The following is a 19,461-nucleotide window of genomic DNA, read 5'->3' as shown; positions in this document are numbered from 1 at the left end:
TGTGATGATACAGCAATCCCACTCCTGGATATAAACACCAAAGATATTAGTGCTTGCATTCATCAAAAGACGTGTACACGAATATGTATAGCACTTTTATTCATAATAGCCCCAAACTGGAACCAACCTAAATATCCACCAACATTAGACTAATAAACTATGATTAGAAACAGGCAATGAACTACTTCACAGCGTTAAAAAAGAATATCTTTTTTTTGGTGGTCTGTTCTGAATTTGAGGTTTCAAATGGGAAGAAGTATAAGAGAGACTTCTGGGTGCTGGAAATATTTTATACCTTAATCTAGGCAGTTGTTACACAAATGCATACACAAGTGTAAATTCACATATTTTAAATGTGTACTTTAAAATATGTGTACTTCCCAGTAAAGTTATATATAAAATATATATTAAAATATAAATACATATACTGTATACACACATAAAATGTCTATTAAGTTGTATATAATAAATTGTAACAATACACTGCTCTCACTCTTCTGGGAACTTTTTTTGGCTGCTTCAGGTCATCTTTTACTTTATTACTGTTATTGATTCAAAGAAAAGGGAAGGGAGTACTACACAGATAACTGATGCTGAAATAATTGCTTACCTTTAACAAAGGGCAGCTGGAAAGGTTGGGAAAGGAGAGTGGAAAATTAACCCCAAGAAGGAAATCCTTGTTTCTCAGATATTTCTCCTGGCTCTCCCCTTCCGGCTCTCCCCAGGAGCGCAGCTGATGGAGCCTGTAGGAGGCTTTCAGAGACAGGAAAAGAGCTAACCATCTGAAACAAACCACAGCAGACATGCTTATTCAGTGCTCCATGGAGGTTTGAGGGTAGTTCATAGCAGCGAGGAACCTTGTCTCTCATTAACTGTCTCTTCTGTCAATCTTGGGCATTTTAGACACAGTTCTTTCAAACAAAGTCGGTTCATACTTTTGTTCTATAAATTCTACTTTTGGCATGAATTGGGTTTGCTACTATGAAAACGAAAATCCTCCGTAAAGCTCCTATTAGTGTTAAGGAATATTCAACTCTTATCGCAAAACCTTTATAAAAACATCCTCTTATAAAGGAGATAAGCCTCTCCTAATGAGGTCATTATTTTTACACAAATATAATACAAAGCAGTAAATTAAGTAAAAGCCATTATTCCAAAGAATAAGAACAGAGAACTAAATTTCCCAGAATACATAAGGCAGGTTACGCTACAATCCCTACTAAGTAAAGGAATCATCAGCCATCATTTGCCCTGAACAAACAAATAAAACAAATTTCTACCTAGAAATTAAGACTTGAAGACCTTCTGGTAGCATTTGGGAGAAGAACCTAAACAGTTTTTATTTAAGGTATAGCATAAAGCATTGTACAATTATTAAATTTTCAAAAAGAAAGTTATGATTTCCTTATAAAACTTTAATTCTTAATACAAAAAGAATGAGATGCTCTGTAAGATCATATAATACTAAATATTTAATTTCACAGTATTCAACATTTGCCCCTATTTATTCTCAACTGTTCTCTCATCAAACAATGAACAAACTTCTCACCTGGCTAAAAGTCCCTGAAGCATGAGGTTTGCCATTTCAGCTGGAGATACATCAATAAAGCGAAGGAAAGAGAAACAGCTTTCTTCATTAACACCTGGAATATCAAAGAACAAAGTGAAACCCAACAGAAAACCAAGAGACAACACTCAACTAAAGCCTGCTGAACTGCTGAATTTTGACTAAAGAATTTAAAACTATTCTAAAGGTTCCAATACAGCCACTTTGACAGAATACAGAGTGTCATATTTTTGTACCACAATCACAAGTAAAAGAGGCAGACGTATGAGATATGACATATATGAGCCAGAGTGGAGTTGGCTCATCAGTTACCTCTGGGGTTTCGGATCCTTGGCTAACTGCCTTCATCTTTTTATTGTGCCAGGAAAAGGAAAAGGAAAGGAAAGCACAGAGGTGAAGAATTCTGAACTTCTGCCTCAATACTTTAGACAATGCTCAAAGTTGAGCAGGTTCCTTTCCTTAGACTAAGCAGGAGGGACCTAAAGAATCAAACTAATCAAACTAAGACCCTGCACTGTCTCTATCACACCTTTATTCAAGGGTGTAAGAAATTTTTACGAGACAGATATAAAATAAAGATGGAAGGTCAACTGAAATGGAAAGAAATTAAAAAAAAAAAAAATTTTTTTTTATGCTTTCTGTTATAACCACAAAGCTTACTAGCATCTACAGATGAAGACAACTAACTTACTTAAATCTTATCAAGACTATAAACAAAAGCCTAGCATTCAGGCAAAGCCACTATTAGTTCCAACTCAGCAAAACAAAGAACATCCTGATAAATCCTTGGCATACTTTCCTTTTCAAAGACCAAACACCTACCTTTTCTGTGAAAGAGAGACTGTTGGATATAGTCTGGTGCAAATGGAGAAAGAAGAACCCTTAACCACCTGTAAAGTAAGTAAAATAAAATAAATCCAAACCCAAATATAAATATCAGGAAGTTAACTAAACTGGAGGCTCCAAACTAAAAGAACTTTGAAGGTTTAAAACTGTTTATACTTTTGAGAATTTTGTTGCCAGGCAAAAATGATACCATGTAAAATACTAAATATTTACTAAAGGTAGTAGATGATAATACAAGTTCAAAGTGGTCTCATTTTATTTCACATTTCCAGAAACACAACTCCAGCACTGGAAGTTGCCATACACTATACTAAACAAAAACCACTACAACTCTGTTCTGTTAATCCCCTTGCCAATGTAAAGTATTAGCCTGGAGCTATCACAAAGAATTCTAAAATTAAACCCAAGAAATCTGTCTCAGTTTCAGTTAGGCTAGATGTTGTTGATGATTATTTTGATAATATTGTTTATATAGTTTCTATACAGAAAGAGCTTTCTAAATCTATGGTTCTCAAGTGCAAGTGTACACAAGACTCTCTTGGGAATTTGTTTAAAAAATTCAAAAGCAATTGTTAAATTTTCAAAATAAAATCATTATTTTCTGACTGATTCTGCATGCAGAGGTGAAGAATGGACCTACACACCTATTTTCTGAATGGAAGTGGTTTCCAGTATATTACCATTAACAACACTTCATTTTTTTAACCAAATCTATCATTGCTGATTCTGGGAAAAAGGTAAATTTGAAATCAAATCAGTTTTTCCACAAGTGCTGTTCCAAGTGTGAAATAAGCCACTACAAAGCAATTTCAATACTTAGAGATATTTGTTGATCTCTGTTGGTACAAGTACATGTTTGCACACATGTACATTCCTCATTCAGAAAGGGAACTGCAAGTACTTAGGGCCTTTCAGGTCATCCAGTTAAACTCTTGATAGTACACAGACCCTATCACTAGATCCCTCAACAAACAGTTGTCCACCCACTGCTTAAATACTTCGCTGTTGTGGAACTCATTCTCAATTAAGTTTATCTACTAAGCCACAAAACCCCAAATTACAAAAGCACTCTTAGAGCAAATAGATATTAATATGTGCTCACCTGTCTCGTGAATGGTTGAAGACCCTGATCTGTCCGTGACGGTAGATAAACTTTGAAATCTGGTATGGCTTTAGGGAAATATGAAATGGAGACCAAGTTTCTTGTCGTTCAAATAATTCTGGGTGATTACATACCTAAGAGAAAGGGAAATGATAAGACAATAGGGTGTCACGTGCAGACATCACTATGAAGCAATGGGGGAATCCTAAACCCTGCATGTTTACCTTTATAAATATATATATTCCCATTCTCATTCTTTAACAGCCTTTGTTTATTTGGCATCAAGGCTAGATAGAGCCTCTTCCCTGAAGTGGGTTAATAAAGACAGCTCTAGGGCAGCTAACCTAAGCTCTTACCTTCCTAAACTGCATGACTAGATTCATGAGGCTGCTGGTGGTTGTCTGTGCTTGCTGGGTAGAGCCCATAGAAGACTGCAATAAATCTTCAATGGAAATTTTGTTCTTCAGTGCCTGATACAGCAGTTTCTGTCGGCTGGTCAGTTGGCAATACATTAGAATCTCAATCTAAAAATCAATAAGGACATTTATATTTTGAAAAACAGTTTGTAAGAAAGCTCAGTATTACCATAAATTTGGAAACTCATGCAAGGCAGATTATGATTAGAAAGAGAACAGTATACATATCTCAAGAAACTCAGTATCTCTATAAACTTGTGCTTTGGCTATTTCAAGAAACTCAGTATCTCTATACACCTATGATATGGCTAACTATCCAGAATATGAGCTTTTCTTGATCCCCTTCCCTTGTCACTCACTCTACATGCTGTCCTTGGGCAACCTCTTCCATTTCTAATAGCACCACCTACCATCAATCACAGTAACTTGCAAAAATATATTTCCAAACACCCCTAAGCCCCATATTTCTAACTACCTACTAAAATAGTATCACTCAAACAGTCTGTAGCAATTGCATTTCTGATCTATGAGAAAAAAAATTTCTCTTTCACAATTTACTTGATTAACAGCATTGTCATTTACTAAGTTGCCCAAAAAGAAACTTCAAAAAGTCAAAAAGTCAGCTCTGATCTCTTCTCTTTCATACCCCGTGTTCTATCATTTTCTAAGTTCCTCAAAACTTAGAAATTTTTCTCTAACCACCCTGACATACCACAGAATCTCACCATATCTAACTTAGACTGCTATTACTATGGGAGCTTCCTGCCCCAATCTCTCCTGATTCCAAGAAACCTTCCATGCAAGTCTTCTAAAGTAACCAAGTGCGGGAAAACCTTCAATGTAAGTTACTGCCTATGGTAAAATATTACAAATTCTCCTGTAGGCAGAGGCCTCCCATAGTCTAACTTACTGTATTGTCCCAATCTCATGATGCTCTCCTGTATTTCTTAGCAACAACAGTCTGAATAATGTTTGCCACACACGCTGCCTATTTGAGTATTGACTTACCTTTGTTCATTCTTGTTGTTTAGCACCCACTTCCCACCATATTTCCTAGTAAAAGCCAACTCATTATTCCAGATCTAGCTCACATGTCATCTCTGTTTTGATGCCTTCTCTAACCTTCCCTAACAGAACTATCCCCTTTCTGTGTTCCCATTATACTTCACATAGATCATCACTGTATATCCTATGATACAGAACCAGCTATCTATATATTCATCTCCCTGGGAAGTCTGAATAGAACCTAGAAGCTGCATCTCTACATATCAGCTGCTCGCAGACAGTAATAGTTCAATAACATATATATTATTTATTTTTTTATATTATTTAATTCACAGATTAGAAACATTGCTGATGTTTAAGAAATTTATAATACACACAGTTTACAACCACACATTTCTGACCACCTCGCTAATAACCACTAAATAAGAGACATTATGATGCTGCTATTGTTTTTAAGCTGTTTCTGATATAAAAGCCTCAAAGATCTATTTTTTTTAATGAAGTATTTTCTATCAGGTACATCTGTGTGATACTTCTATTTAGGCAAAATCAACCAGTTTCACAAAACAGCCATATAGTTTTTTTAAAGGAATAAAAGGTACACTTCTTTCCCTCTCTTTGAAGGTGTATGTCACCACCACAATCCTGTAAGACAGTTACTAAATTTCACAGTGATCCAGCCTCTGGCAGTGACAGTGAGAACCACTTGACGTTATCAAGAACCTGGAAAGATGCCTTTTATATAGACAGGAGAACTATGAGAAACAGGTGTAATCTATGTAAGGCAGGAAAATACTCCAAAGGAGTAAGAACTGGGAGAAAAAAAAAAGACAAAAGGAGAATATTGGGAGGATTCACAAGCAATAACGGAAAATTACAGAGGTCGGGTAAAAATTCAAAAAAGATATTTATGAACCACAATTATAGACTTTATGAGAAAAAGTAATACAACTCAAAGCACAGTAAACTTCTAAATCTACCTCTCAGTCTGCAGAAATACAGGAGACAGAGGAACATGTCAGAGAACACCACAATGATGCATTGAGCAAAATTCGATATGTGGAAAACTGTGGACAAACTACCCAGTTTCCTCAACAAAGAATTGCAAAAGGGAAAAAAGAAGGGTGGGCCTAAAAGATATCTAAGGGACATATCACCCAAACACTACATATGAACCTTGTTTGGATCCTGACCTCAAAAAGTGAAGACTTTAAAAGATAAAGAAAGAAAGAAGCATACACAAAGACAACTGGGGATATCTAAGCACTAACTGGGTATGTGATACTGCAATGAAGTAACTTCTTTTTTTTTTTGTAGAGATGATAATGATATGTGATTATATATTTTAAAAAAACACCAAATCTTTTAGAGATACATATGAAAATATTTATAAATGAAACAAAAGACATTCAAGATCTGCTTCAGAATAATCTAAAGGGGTGAAGAATGGTCATGGGTTGATCATTTAGGCTATATGGAGGATTCATTATACTATTCTTTCTTTTATAATATTTCAAATTCTCTGTAATAAAAAGTATAAAACAAAAAAGAAAAAACTATTACTTGCCTTGATTATGTGACTCATCTTAAGTCTATGCTGACCCTCCCAAGTTTAAAGGTTTTCTCTCAAACTAATTACGCTTCAACTAAACATTTACCAAGGAATTTTTTTTTACCCTGGAATCTTAAGTTGGTGTTTATTAAGTCCTAAACTCACAAGATTGACTTTCCTTACCTTGTCAGACAATTCATTTTCCACATCTTTCTTGATTCTCCTCAGCATAAATGGCTTCAATATCATGTGTAAGCGAGAGAGTTGATCTGAAATGGCAGGAGACCCCCCAGACAAATAATACATTATATCAATTTAACACAAACAAAAGAAATATCATGATCATCTCTCACTGAACACCTATGGCATAATGATTTATTTGCAAGACTGAAACAATCTTTCCCCAGGTAGGAAGCCAAGGATCTGAACTTTCCACAGCATCTTCCTATAGTCAATTAGTAAATGCGTTTTGCTATCATTTACTCAGACCAATAAGGATGACTTTATTTTTATCAGAATTCACCTTCAGAATGTTTCAATAACATTTTATCAATAATAGGGTTCTCAAACAGGTCTAATGCAAGCTATATGGGACTCCCAGTGTTGCCCCAAAATCATTTTTCAAAGTGTGTCGGCATATTAACAACATGTAGAATAAGAAATTACTTAAGGACTTTTCTAATGGTAGATATCACTTCACATTGTGTAATAAATACTCCACAACTCTCTTAAAAGATACTAGTCAAGAGATCAAAAAAATTTATAATAAAAATTCAAAAATGTTCAAAGAAGAAATAAATCCTAATATGTAAAGAAAAAATACCAAAAATTATCCTTCTAATATTTTGTTTTTATTACAGGCAAAAAGTCTTACCCCATTTCACAAAGAATATAAAATTTTTTAGGATCTATGTGGAAAATGAGGATTTTCTAAGCCAAAATGTGAACTTTGCCTGTTCTGCCTTGAATAAATAGTCAACACTACAGCAGCATCAATTGATAAGTCCTTTTTTGACTCTTAAACACACATAAAGCACATAAAAAAGAAAAAAATTTTATTTTAAAAGAGAAAAAACTTTTGTCTCGGATCCTCTTATGCATACTAGAAGAAAATTCTTTACACAGAAGAAAATATCCAATTATGTGTTGCCTACACTAGTAAGAATGAAAGTTCATAAAAGTACTCACTCTCATCTATGGCAGATTTGTTTTCGGCATGGCTCTCAATGTCCTTGGAAAACCATTCATTAAATTCTTCATGTGAATCAAATAACGTTGGCATAATGAAATGCAACAGAGCCCAGAGCTGGAAACAAATGAAAAGTAAAATAGCTACAGAGAAACGAATGACAGGATGTGAAGACATAATGAGTTCAGAGAGAGAAAGTGAACTTGATCTGTTTACCTGTGTCTAGGTGCATGTGTATGTGTGACCAAGTGAGAGTGTATAAGCACATGTCTCATCAACCAACTTTAACAAGGCACTGTAGCAAAATGTGGTATTTTTCAATTAATTTCACACTCAAAGTCTCAAAGTCCTGCTCAGATTTTGCAGTGAGACAGTTATAAAATTTATACAAAGATCCATTCCACAACTGAACACAGTCTGAGGTAGCAAAACTTGCTAATAATAACTCTAGATCAGGGATCAGTAAATTATGACTTGTGGTGCCAAGTCTGGTCTGCCATCTACTTTTATAAATTAAACTTTATAGTGGAACATAGTCATACCTATTCTTTTATATATCATCTATGACTACTTTCACATTACAATGGAAGGCTGAATAGCTGTGCAGTGACTATATGGCCCATAAAGTCTAAATATTTACTATCAGATTCTTTATAGAAAGTTTTCTGATTCCTATTTTAGATGATAAGAAAGAATTTTAGCTCCTCTCAGTGTTAAAGAATATTACTAGTATATTACTAGTAATTACTAGTATATTGCTAGTATATAAACATCCTAGTATAAAAATATCTCTGCATTAGATGAGTAGCATTCTTAATGTGATCATTATTTATTATATAAGTACCAAAGAATAAAGAAATTTACTTGCCTTGTGCCAGAGAATAAGAAAATAGGAATGATGCCTCCTCTGCACCTCCCCACAAAAAACCACATAGGGCAAATTCTTCCTTTTACATGGGGGATTATAAGTTATATACAGCTGTTAACACTCTGGGTGGGCCTGAGTAAAGAATTCCAATCTGTTACTAGTGCCTACCTCTGCCATGGTGTTCTGAATGGGGGTCCCAGTTAGCAAAAGCCGATTCCGACACTGAAACTGCAAGAGTATCTTCCAACGAACACTGTCCAGTATAATGAGCAATAAATTCCAAGTTAGCAATAAATCTTTATTCGCCCTACTGAGAACCCTTATTTCTAGAAATGCTTTTCAAAAAATAACAAACATTCAGACTCAAGCAATCTACAATAAACACAATTGAAAAATATTCAACAAAGCTGAGGATAGGAAATTTCAAAGGAATTGACTTCTCTATACTGAAAACATGATATTAAGGTATTAAAGTTTTAAAACGTCCTCAAATAGGCAGTGAAAGTGTTAATCATTCAATCGTTTGCAACCCCATGGACTATAGCCTGGCAAGCTCCTCTGTCCATGGAATTCTCCAGGCAAGAATACTGGAGTGAGTAGCCATTCTCTTCTCCAGGGGATCTTCCCAACCCAGGGGTCGAACCTAGGTCTTCTACATTGTAGGCAGATTCTTTATGATCTGAGCCAGCAGGGAAGCCCAAAAAGGCAGACTAGGATCCGTTCTGGCTTGATAAAGTCCTTCACTATCTTTGGTCAGTTTTGTTGGTACAAACCATATAACTGGTGGCACTAGTGGTAAAGAATCTGCCTGCCAATGGAGGAAACCCAGGAGTCACAGGTTCAATCCCTGGGTTGGGAAGATCCCCTAGAGGAGGAAATGGCAACCCATTTCTGTATTCTTGCCTGGGAAATCCCATGGACAAAGGAGCCTGGTGGGCTACAATTCATGGGGTTGCAAAGAGTCAGACACAACTAAGCAACTGAAAATCCATAGTAGAAAGTTTTAAAATTATTATTCTATGCTTCTAGTGTGAGTTTGGAGGGAACAATGGAAAATGAGAAAGGGTGTGAGAAGAAATACAAAGTGAATCTACTGCTCCTGGCCACAAGCATGTCCTACTTCAAAAGAGTGAAACAGGAAATTATGCTCTTCAGAGAATGGAAAGGTCCATGGAAAATACTATTCTGCCAGTTAACATGGACTTCTAAGAAAGTCCTATGAATTCACCAAGAGTTAATAAAATCCATCAAACTCAAGGTCTAATACCACTGAGTAACACTTCACAGCCAAGCACTCATTTACTATTCAGTTTGGGAGCTTAAAGGTATTAGAACATTTTAAACATGTAACTTCCAATTAAAGGATTCTTGGGAGTCTAATAACCATCCAGGTTATTAGATTAGGATAACCTGCATAAAATAGTAGAAGCTATAATCCACAGAATTTAACATTCTGCTTCCTACCAAGATCTGTAAAGTAATCCCTCAAGCAAAGGGCAGATACCCCTTCCTCCACAGAAAATTTCCTTCAAGAACAAAAATCAGTTAAAATGCCATAATTATTGAGTGGGGAGGAAGAAGCTGAAAAAAATCCTCACACTCTAAACATTTATATTTATATTCCATGAAAATGCAAAAAAAGAATTTATGCCTTCTGGTCAGATACATGGTTCATGCAGATACCACGTTCTGAATTCTCTCTGACCTTCATTCTTGTGTGCGTATGTCAGACACATATCTGTGTATCTGTATGCCCTCAGTCCACAGACTTTATTTCTACTACATGCATTACCTGGAACTACTCTTGAGTGCCTGAGCCTCATCCAATACCATGTACTGCCACTTGACTCGCTGGAAATACTTTACATCCTGTACCACCAGCTGGTAACTGGTGATAACCACATGGAAGGGGGCATCCTGAGTGTAGAGGGTCTTCTGTAAATATAAGAGGGCAAGGGTGAAAAGAGAAACCTAAACAAATCATAATAAGACAATGAGGAATGGACTGTATTTCCTAAGGCCAAGAAGTCTAAGATAGCCCTAAAGATATGTTTCTCCCATAGAGGAGATGTGTAGTGAATGAAAGCATAATTGTTTTTAAAGTAGTCACCTTAATCACAAACTTTGTTAAAAAGTAGTTATCAGCTTATTAAAGAGAAAAGTTCTTAATCCTGGCTGACTGTCTATCACAGGAAAAACACAGTAAAAGAAAAAAAATTACATCTGCATAGAAACATGTAAGATTTTATGTAAGAGAAATTATTCAAATCAACTGGAGAAATAATGACTGCATATATGTGTGAATATGTATATGTGTGTGTGCATATGCTTACAGTAAGCTGAAAGTTACCTGACTCCAAAACCTCCTGATGACTTTTCTGTCATGAGGATTTCCCCAATATGGTAGCACCTGGAAAAAGGACCAATATGTATATTAGTTTCTACTGATAATCTTAAAAGTATCATCACAAATATAGGATTTTCTGGTGGCTGAGATGGTAAAGAATCTGCCTGTAATTCAGGAGACCTAGGTTAAATCTCTGGGTCGGGAGGATCCCCTGGAAAAGAGAATGGGTACGCTCTCCAGTATTCTTGCCTGGAGAATTCCATGAACAGAGGAGCCTGGGGGGGCTACAGTCCATGAGGTCACAAAAAGTTGGACATGACTGAGTGACTAACACTTTCAGTTTCATCATCACCAATACATTATTCAGAAAGGCTTTTTTAAAAAACTTAACAGAATGAATATATGAATTTCTCTTCTGTCATTACTGCCCTAGGAGTTGGACTAGCACTCTTTCTACTGACCCAGTTAAAACAAATAAAAAACAATTGTTTGAAGGCATCAGAGAGCTACTTGGGCAGTGAAGAATTATAGAGTCCAGATCTAGAAAAGACAGGAAAGCCTGGCATTGTACATGTTCCCCTAGAGAGTGCTGATCCTTCCCAAAAGTTCTAATTGAGACACTATGAAACTGAGAAGTTGTTGTTCTTTTTTTAAAGGGACACAGGACCCACAAACAAAAAACTGTAGTTCAAGGAGGAAGATTTCTGATAACTACCCACCTCCCTGGCCTTAAGTTGGGAATGAAAAGATACATACACACTGGTAGTAAAGGTAAACTATACACATACTTGTTTTATCAGATTCTGAAATCTAGCTTCAATTCATCCCAACTCCTGACTTAGATTAATGGGATTTTGGATTATTACTGTCCCAGAAAAAAATTACTGTAGGCAAAAAAATCCACAACAAAATCCCAAACACACATTAATCCTCTCTCTGGAAGAAGAAAATAACATTCAGAGCCCACAATTATCTCCAGAATTTTTCCTATACATCTGGCATTAAAACAAAACCAAAACAAAAATTTTAGAAACAAACTTTTAAACAAATGCTTGTTTGTTCACATTTTTTTATTTTTTTTTAAAAGGCTTAAAATGTATTTTAATAAGTTCATGTTGCATTATTTCATTTCTTAGAAAAACTTCAAAGGTATTAGGGACAAATCAAAAATGGTACACCAATAAAAAATGCATAGCATAACTACCTAAGATAGGCAAAGCTAAGAGCTACCGCCTGACATTCAGCATACAGCAACCCTGTTCTCAAGATTGTACTAGGCCTATCAAGAAAGCTGTGAATGGCAACATCACAGACACAAAAGGGCCATTTCTGGGTTGTCCTTACCCAAGAAAAAGATGGAGGCAAGTTTAACACAAGATTTTTTAAAGATACACTAAATTAAAATCTCTAAGAGAAAATGTCTTCCTTAGGACATGAAAGGGTAATATACGGGACATAACAGAACCGTATGTATGTTGTCTGTGACCTCTGTGGACATGTGCCTAAATTCCCACCTGGGAGTGATTGGAACAGTGGGGCCAAGGTCATTGGGGGATGTTTGGTTTTTGCGGTATATGTGGCAGGATCTCTGGGGTGAGACAGTGCACTAAGTCGTGTCCGACTCTTGCGACCCCATGGACTGTAGCCTGCCAGGCTCCTCTGTCTATGGGATTCTCCAGGCAAGAATACTGGAGTGGGTTGCCATTTCCTTCTCCATGTTCACAGAATTTAAAGAGGAGATTTAGAACTTTAGTGTTACACTAGAAATTACAAAATAACCAAAGGGAATTTCTAGAACTGAAAAAATAACTAGAATTAAGAATTAAATGATGAGTTCAACAGACTGAATCAGTTGAAGAGAAAATTAGTGAACTACAAGACAGGTCAGAAGGAAACATCCAGACCAAAGCATGGAGAAACAGAAGAATGCAAAACTCAGCACTTCTGTAATGTACCTAGATGTAACTCTCACTCTTTTTATTGTTACAGGATTCAAAGTGCTTCTTGAATCCATAGCTTGATATGTTTTGTTCTTCTGAAAAATCTCAGAGATAGAAGCACAAATATCCAGGAAGGGATGAAGATCAATGAGAAATGAATGTGAATAATACAAATAAATCTATATAATTTCAAAAGTATAAATAATAGTAAAATGTCTTCTGGGGTTTAAAATATAAAATATATACAAAAACAACTGTGTTAAGTCTAGAGAAGGGGAGTGTAGTTACAGTACTATACTCAGGTCTTTCTACTATCTGAAAAGTATTAACAGTATTAACTTGTATTTTTTTTTTTTTGAGAAAGTTAAGCATATGTGTTGTATTTTCCTGGGAATCTACTGAGTAACAGAATGAATATATAATTAGCAAGTTTAAAAGGGGGGAAGAAACACCACTACTTTCCCAGTAGTCCAGTAGCTAAGAATCCACCTTGCAATGCAGGGAACTTGGTTCAGTTCCTGGTCGGGAAACTAAGATCCCACACACTGTGGAGCCAAGAAGCCTGTGCTCCACAACTACTGAGCCTACAGACCACAGCCAGAGTCCATGCGCCACAACAAAAGATCCTGCGTGATCCAACAAGATCCCTCGGTCTGCAACTAAGACTCAATGCAGCCAAATAAATAAATAATACTTTACTATTTTAAAAATATTATTTATTTTATTTTTGGCTGTGCAGAGTCTTCCTTACTACAGATGGGCTTTCTCTAGTTGCAGTTCATGGGCTTCTCAGGGCTCAGTTGCCCCGCAGCATGTGGAATCTTCCTAGATCAAGGATTGAACCCATGTCCCCTGCATTGTCAGGCAGATTCTCAACAAGTGGACCACTAGGGAAATCCCAATAAATAATATTTTAAAAAAATAAATAAAAGAAAAAAAAAAAAAAGGATAAAATCGAATCAATTCAAAAGGACTCAAAGGGAAAAAAGGAAAGTTAAACAGGTGAAAGAAGAAAGCAAAGAGGCAACAGATTTAAATGCAGCATATCAATAATTACATTAAAAGTAAGCACACATACTCCACATAAAAGAAATACATGTTAAATATAAAGATACATAATATTTAAAAGAAAAAAGAGCAGGCAAACACTAACCAAAAGTGTTTGGTTAGTGAATATCAAAGAAAATAGATTTTAAGATTTTCCTTCTTAAAGGAAGAATTTTGTATTAATAAAAAGTTCATTCACCAGCAAGATAAAACTGTAAATCTGTGTACATCTCATTGCCTCAAAGCAAAAACAAACAGAAGCAAACAAAAATGTATAAATCCATAACTGTTGCCAATATTAACACCTCTTTCAGTCAGTAATAGGAAAGGCAGACAAAAAAAAAATCAATAAAGATGTAACAGTAAAGAACAAGTTAACAAACTTGACCTAATCAACATATATACAACAATGTACTTAACAAGTGCAGAAAAACTATTTTCAAACACACATAGGAACATTTATAAAAACTGCCCATGTGCTGAGCCATAAAAGCAAAGCTCAACAAATTTCAAAGGAATAAATTAATAAGAAGCAGCATATTTTCTTATCAGTGGATTTAAGCTATAAATAACAAAAAGATATCTAGAAAATCATCCTTTGTTTAGAAAATAAGAAAAACACTTTTAAGTAACCCATGAATCAAATAAGAACTTGAAGCAGAAACTGGTAAGTATTTTGAATGTTAAGATAATAAAAATGTGACACCTCAAACCTTTGGATGGCTATGGTCATACTAAAAAAACAATACCCTTGAATAAACATTAGAAAAAGCTGAAAATAAACCAATTAAGCTCCATCTCAAAATGACAGAAAGATAAAGAAGTTTACCCAAAAGTAGGAAAAGAATAAAAAAAGAGTAGAAATAAATGAAATAGAAAACATATTGAATAGTCAATTTTAGGAATGAAAAGTGGTACATTAGTCAAGAGAAAAAATGTAAATCGTATTTCATGAGGAAAAGGAGGGAGGTCACAGGCACTAAGCATACTAGAACCATAAAACCAGTGTTACTCAGACAGTTGCCAAATAATATGAACTTTTAGATGTTATCATAAGAGATCTAAGTATCTTTTGAATGTAACCAGACCTTAAACTTGAGTAATGTCTACTTCTAACTATGTGCTGCAGGGAAGTGAACACATTTCTGACAATTTAAAGGAATAATGACAATAGAAACAATGAATAACAGACCAACTGTCATCAAACTTTTTCTATAAATAGCCAGATAGTAATTTTAGCTTTGTATGCCAGTCTCTGCCACAACTACTCAACTCTGCTGTTATGATGTCAATGCTGCCATAAATAATCAAATTTAATATTTATGTAATATATATCAAACATAATATATGTGTACTTATATTTCATATTTCATTTGCAATGAAATATTATTCTTTTATAAGTAACAATTTTAAAAAGTAAAAAAAAAAAAAAAACTATTCTTAGCTCATAAGCTGTACCAAAGAACAGGAGGTGAATTCCTCAATAAACTAAATAAAAAGTGATAGCATTTCCACCCCTAGGTTATACCCAAAAGAAATGAAAAGAGGACAAGTGTTCAAATAGAAACCTGTACATGAATGTTTACAGCAGTATTATTAACAATAGCCAAAAAGAAGAAACAATCAAAAGAGCCATCGACAGATGAATGGATAAACAAAATACAGTATACCCAGAAATTCACTATAATATTATGCTCACTATAATATATATTATGACTGAATATTATTCAATCAGAAAAAGGAATGAAGTGCACAACATGACGAACACCTTGAAAAAATTGCTAAGTGAAAAGAAGCCACATGAAAGGCCACATTCTGAATATACAAAATATTCAGAATAAGCAAATTCAGAGAGACATTAAGAGAATTTGTGGTAGACAGGGGCTAGAGGGAAAGGGAAATAGGGAAAGAGATTTCTGTTTGGAATGATAAAATTCTGCAATCAGACAGCAGTGATTATCACAACAAATGTACTTGATACTACTCAACTGCACACTTTCAACTGGCCCAGAAGTCCTATTTTACTGACCCCTAAACTAGAGCTTCAAAAGGAAGCTCAACATGCAAATGAAAACTCAGTTTCAGGCACTGGTATAAAGTCAAAGGAGAGGTACCAATGACATTAAGGAGTACTACATTGCCATCTATTGGCCTGTGAAGGAAATATTGAAGGTGGTTTCGAAGAAAATTCTAAGACTTAACTTTTTGACCTCCTAATTGTTTACCATGTAACAACAAAAGAGCAGGAAAAAAGATGAGGGGCTCCATATTCAATGCTAAAAAACTCTATAGAGAAAATACTCAACAAATTGCCTTAGAATGACCTCACCTCCTTAGAATGAGTTGGCCAAGCTAAAAGCCATATACATAATGTGCCTTGTAAACAGTTCTTAGGTCTATTAATTCAGCTACAAAGGTGGGGCCACAGACACAAAGGTGCCCCAAAGTGGAATATCTCAGACATGTCCCTATTCCTTACGAAGCATTAGCCAGAAAAACACCTCCCATGCTCTCTAAATTGCATGGAACCCCTGTTTATTATGGAGACCCAAGATCAGAGATCATGTCAATATCTCTTGATACATAATCTCCATAAAATCCTCCTTAACATGCAACTTCATTATCATTATATTCCTTTAGAGACAAGTATCTAACATTTCCTTCTTTTTACTTGCAAATAAGATAGTAAATCCTATCCATTCTTTCTTACATCCCAACAACTTTGCATAATGAAACGCCTATTTAAATCTTGTCCATATTTGATGTAACATATTTCCTTGCTGATCACTTCCTATGTCAATCTCAATTATTTTCCTCTACATTAGTTAAAATCAATTTTCACATTGTTACCTTAGGCATTATAACCTGGACCAAGACCGAAGAGGTGGCTTGGAGCGTCAAGAAAACTGATTATGATTTATCAAAACCTACATTAAGTAAGCAACATAGATACTTTCTATTATGGCAGTACAACTAGGAGCTACAATTCATGTGGCCAGTGCAGCAAAATCACTCAAACTGGACTTCAGCTTTCTCATAAAACAGAAGGATGCAACATGTTCTCTTATCGTTCCCATCAGTAACTTCAATAGGAAGTGTATGCAACGTTATTTGAAAAAAATGCAAGAATTAAAAGCTATTATGAGCAATTAAGGAAGGCAGCAAAAATGGAGTCAAAACATTTATTTTAAAAAGAGAATTATTATTGATTTTTACCTTAAATTTAGGAACAAATCTAGTAAACTCCTGGTGCCAATTGTTAAGTGTGGATGCAGGCGAAATTATTAAGAAAGGTCCCCAAATGTTCTCTCTCTGAAACAGAAAATCTGCGTCAGCCAACTGAAGGAAAACTGAAGAGATTAAACTCAAAATTATAATTAACAAGAACAGTTTAATAGGCAATGTACTGTAACAAGAGAAATGGTTCCCATTTCTCATTCCTGTACACTCAATAATATCATATGTTAAGAAAAATAATATTCTGTGTTACAGTAACACAAACAAGGAAGTTGCTAGAAACATCTTGAGAAAAAAAGAACAAGCAATTACTCCCACTCTTCCCACCTCTTACAGGTCCTAATTTGTATCATTCACAAAGCACTTATAACATACTGACTTGTATGTGTTGCTTTTCCTTATACTAGATGATCACAACAATATTACTATTATTTAATTGGAATAGAGCATTTTGCTTTTTTCAAAATGACTTCACACATTTTTTTCTCTTTTAATTCTTACAAAATTCCTGTAAGGTAGGTATGAGCCCCACTTTGCAGAAGTGGAAACTAAACCTCAGAGAGTTAAAGGGAAGTCAGGTCAAAAGAGACTAAGTGAACTGTCCAAATTAACACTGCTAGTAAGCATAGAGCTGAGATGTGAAACCAGGTCTTCTGATCTAACTAACTACAATGTTTTTGCCACTATACTGGTGGTTCTCAACAGAAGCAGGAGATGGGGAGTGAAAACACATATGCTCAAAACCTGTCCTAACATTCTTGAAAACTAGAAAGTTTCACCACACTGTATCACCTTGTAAAGGCTTTCAAGGCAAGGACCAAGACCTAATGTCGTGGTATGCTACAGAATCTAGCATAGTGCTTGATAATGGCTCAGCAGAAAACAACCCTAGGATTGAGAGAGAGGAAGATGAAAAGACTGCATGCATCTACCCACCTCAGCCAGATGGGCCAGGAGGGCAATGCTCTGTACTGTTTTACCAAGGCCCATTTCATCTGCAAGAATGCCATTAATACCCTGGAAAAAAAAAAAAAAAACAACACAGAGTTTTTTCTCACGCTTCATTACTGCCAAAAAGAACTACCCAAAATGTCAAACAAATTTTGTTTTTGTTCAAACAAAAGTGACTAGAGATACCCAGTTTCAGCACTATTACTCATTATCGTAATGATTCCTTTTGTCAATTCCAAGCTACAACTCTGAATCATGATACATGAGACAAATGGGCCAAACCCAGTTTTTCAGCTAATCTAATCCAGGTATAAAATCAATCAGGCTTACTAAGACCACTTAAGACAAATTTTATACACGATACAAATATTTCCCAATAAAGTTTCCAGGTTAGAAATAGAGGTATAGAACAATCTTTTGTACTCTGTGGGAGAGGGAGGGGGGGGATGATTTGGGAGAATGGCATTAAAACATGTATAATATCATATAAGAAAAGAATCGCCAGTCCAGGTTCGATGCAGAATACAGGAAGCTTGGGGCTGGTGCACTGGGATGACCCAGAGGGATGGTATGGGGAGGGAGGTGGGAGGGGGGTTCAGGATGGGGAACACGTGTACACCCGTGGCAGATGCATGTTGATGTATGGCAAAACCAATACAATATTATAAAGTAAAATAATAATAATAATAAATAAAAATTTGAGAATTAAAAAAAAAATCTCACTTGCCCAAAGCGGTGCTATTTGTTGAATAAAGAATGCTTTTAATATACAAAAAAAAAAAAAAAAGAAAGAAAGTGAAGGTGAAAGTTGCCAGTCACGTCTGACTTCTGTGACCCCATAGACTATACAGTCCATGGAATTCTCCAGGCCAGAATACTGGAGTGGGTAGCCTTTCCCTTCAAAAAAAAAGAAACAGAGACATCTTTCTGATTCCCGTCAAAAGACAAAGCTTTTTTTTTTTAAAAAGGATGAAATCTAAAACATTATCTTGTGCTCATTTCACAATATATAATTTACAAACAAAACAGAGGAGGTAGCACATAGTTCTAAAATTCACCTGTTCATAGAGATTTGCCAACCAATTCATGCCTTTCAGCTGATAACCTTTTAATTTGCCATTAAAAATTGTAGGCTGTGGAATATCCTCACCAGCCCGGATAGATGGGTTTGCCAGGCTATAACTCTCCCCAAACCCAGTGCCAGACTTGTTTGCTGCCCTTAGGGCAGCTGCTCGACTTTCTTTTGCATCTTCATCAAATGACCTTGTCTGGAAAATAAAAGTATATTAGAATAAAAATATGAGAGGAAAATAATTAAATTCAAATGAAATTCATAATGCCAATGTATCTATCTTGTGCTGGCTGGAACAAACTTTCTGATAATATAATGTAAT

At 35.4% G+C, this 19,461-nt stretch overlaps 1 protein-coding gene across 3 annotated transcripts in view; it reads right to left on the bottom strand.

Moving 5' to 3' along the window:
* INO80 (INO80 complex ATPase subunit) overlaps window positions 1–19,461 on the bottom strand; it is a 122,733-nt gene that overhangs the window by 57,797 nt on the left and 45,475 nt on the right. For all 3 annotated transcript variants that reach the window (XM_025295894.3, XM_025295896.3, XM_006066247.4), the window contains exons 12-24: window positions 19,126–19,335; window positions 18,053–18,133; window positions 17,096–17,191; window positions 10,896–10,955; window positions 10,338–10,480; window positions 8,714–8,798; window positions 7,677–7,794; window positions 6,672–6,757; window positions 3,872–4,039; window positions 3,516–3,649; window positions 2,390–2,457; window positions 1,550–1,643; window positions 611–782 (exon numbers count right to left, since the gene is read on the bottom strand). In XM_025295894.3, the coding sequence (XP_025151679.1) occupies window positions 611–782; window positions 1,550–1,643; window positions 2,390–2,457; window positions 3,516–3,649; window positions 3,872–4,039; window positions 6,672–6,757; window positions 7,677–7,794; window positions 8,714–8,798; window positions 10,338–10,480; window positions 10,896–10,955; window positions 17,096–17,191; window positions 18,053–18,133; window positions 19,126–19,335 (1,515 nt within the window). The remainder of the gene's footprint in view (window positions 1–610; window positions 783–1,549; window positions 1,644–2,389; window positions 2,458–3,515; window positions 3,650–3,871; window positions 4,040–6,671; window positions 6,758–7,676; window positions 7,795–8,713; window positions 8,799–10,337; window positions 10,481–10,895; window positions 10,956–17,095; window positions 17,192–18,052; window positions 18,134–19,125; window positions 19,336–19,461) is intronic.

This window comes from Bubalus bubalis, chromosome 11 (genome assembly GCF_019923935.1).
Source record: "Bubalus bubalis isolate 160015118507 breed Murrah chromosome 11, NDDB_SH_1, whole genome shotgun sequence".
Lineage (NCBI taxonomy): Eukaryota > Metazoa > Chordata > Mammalia > Artiodactyla > Bovidae > Bubalus > Bubalus bubalis.
Note: the sequence above shows the minus strand (reverse complement) of the source record. Positions and strands in the feature narration are given on the sequence as shown.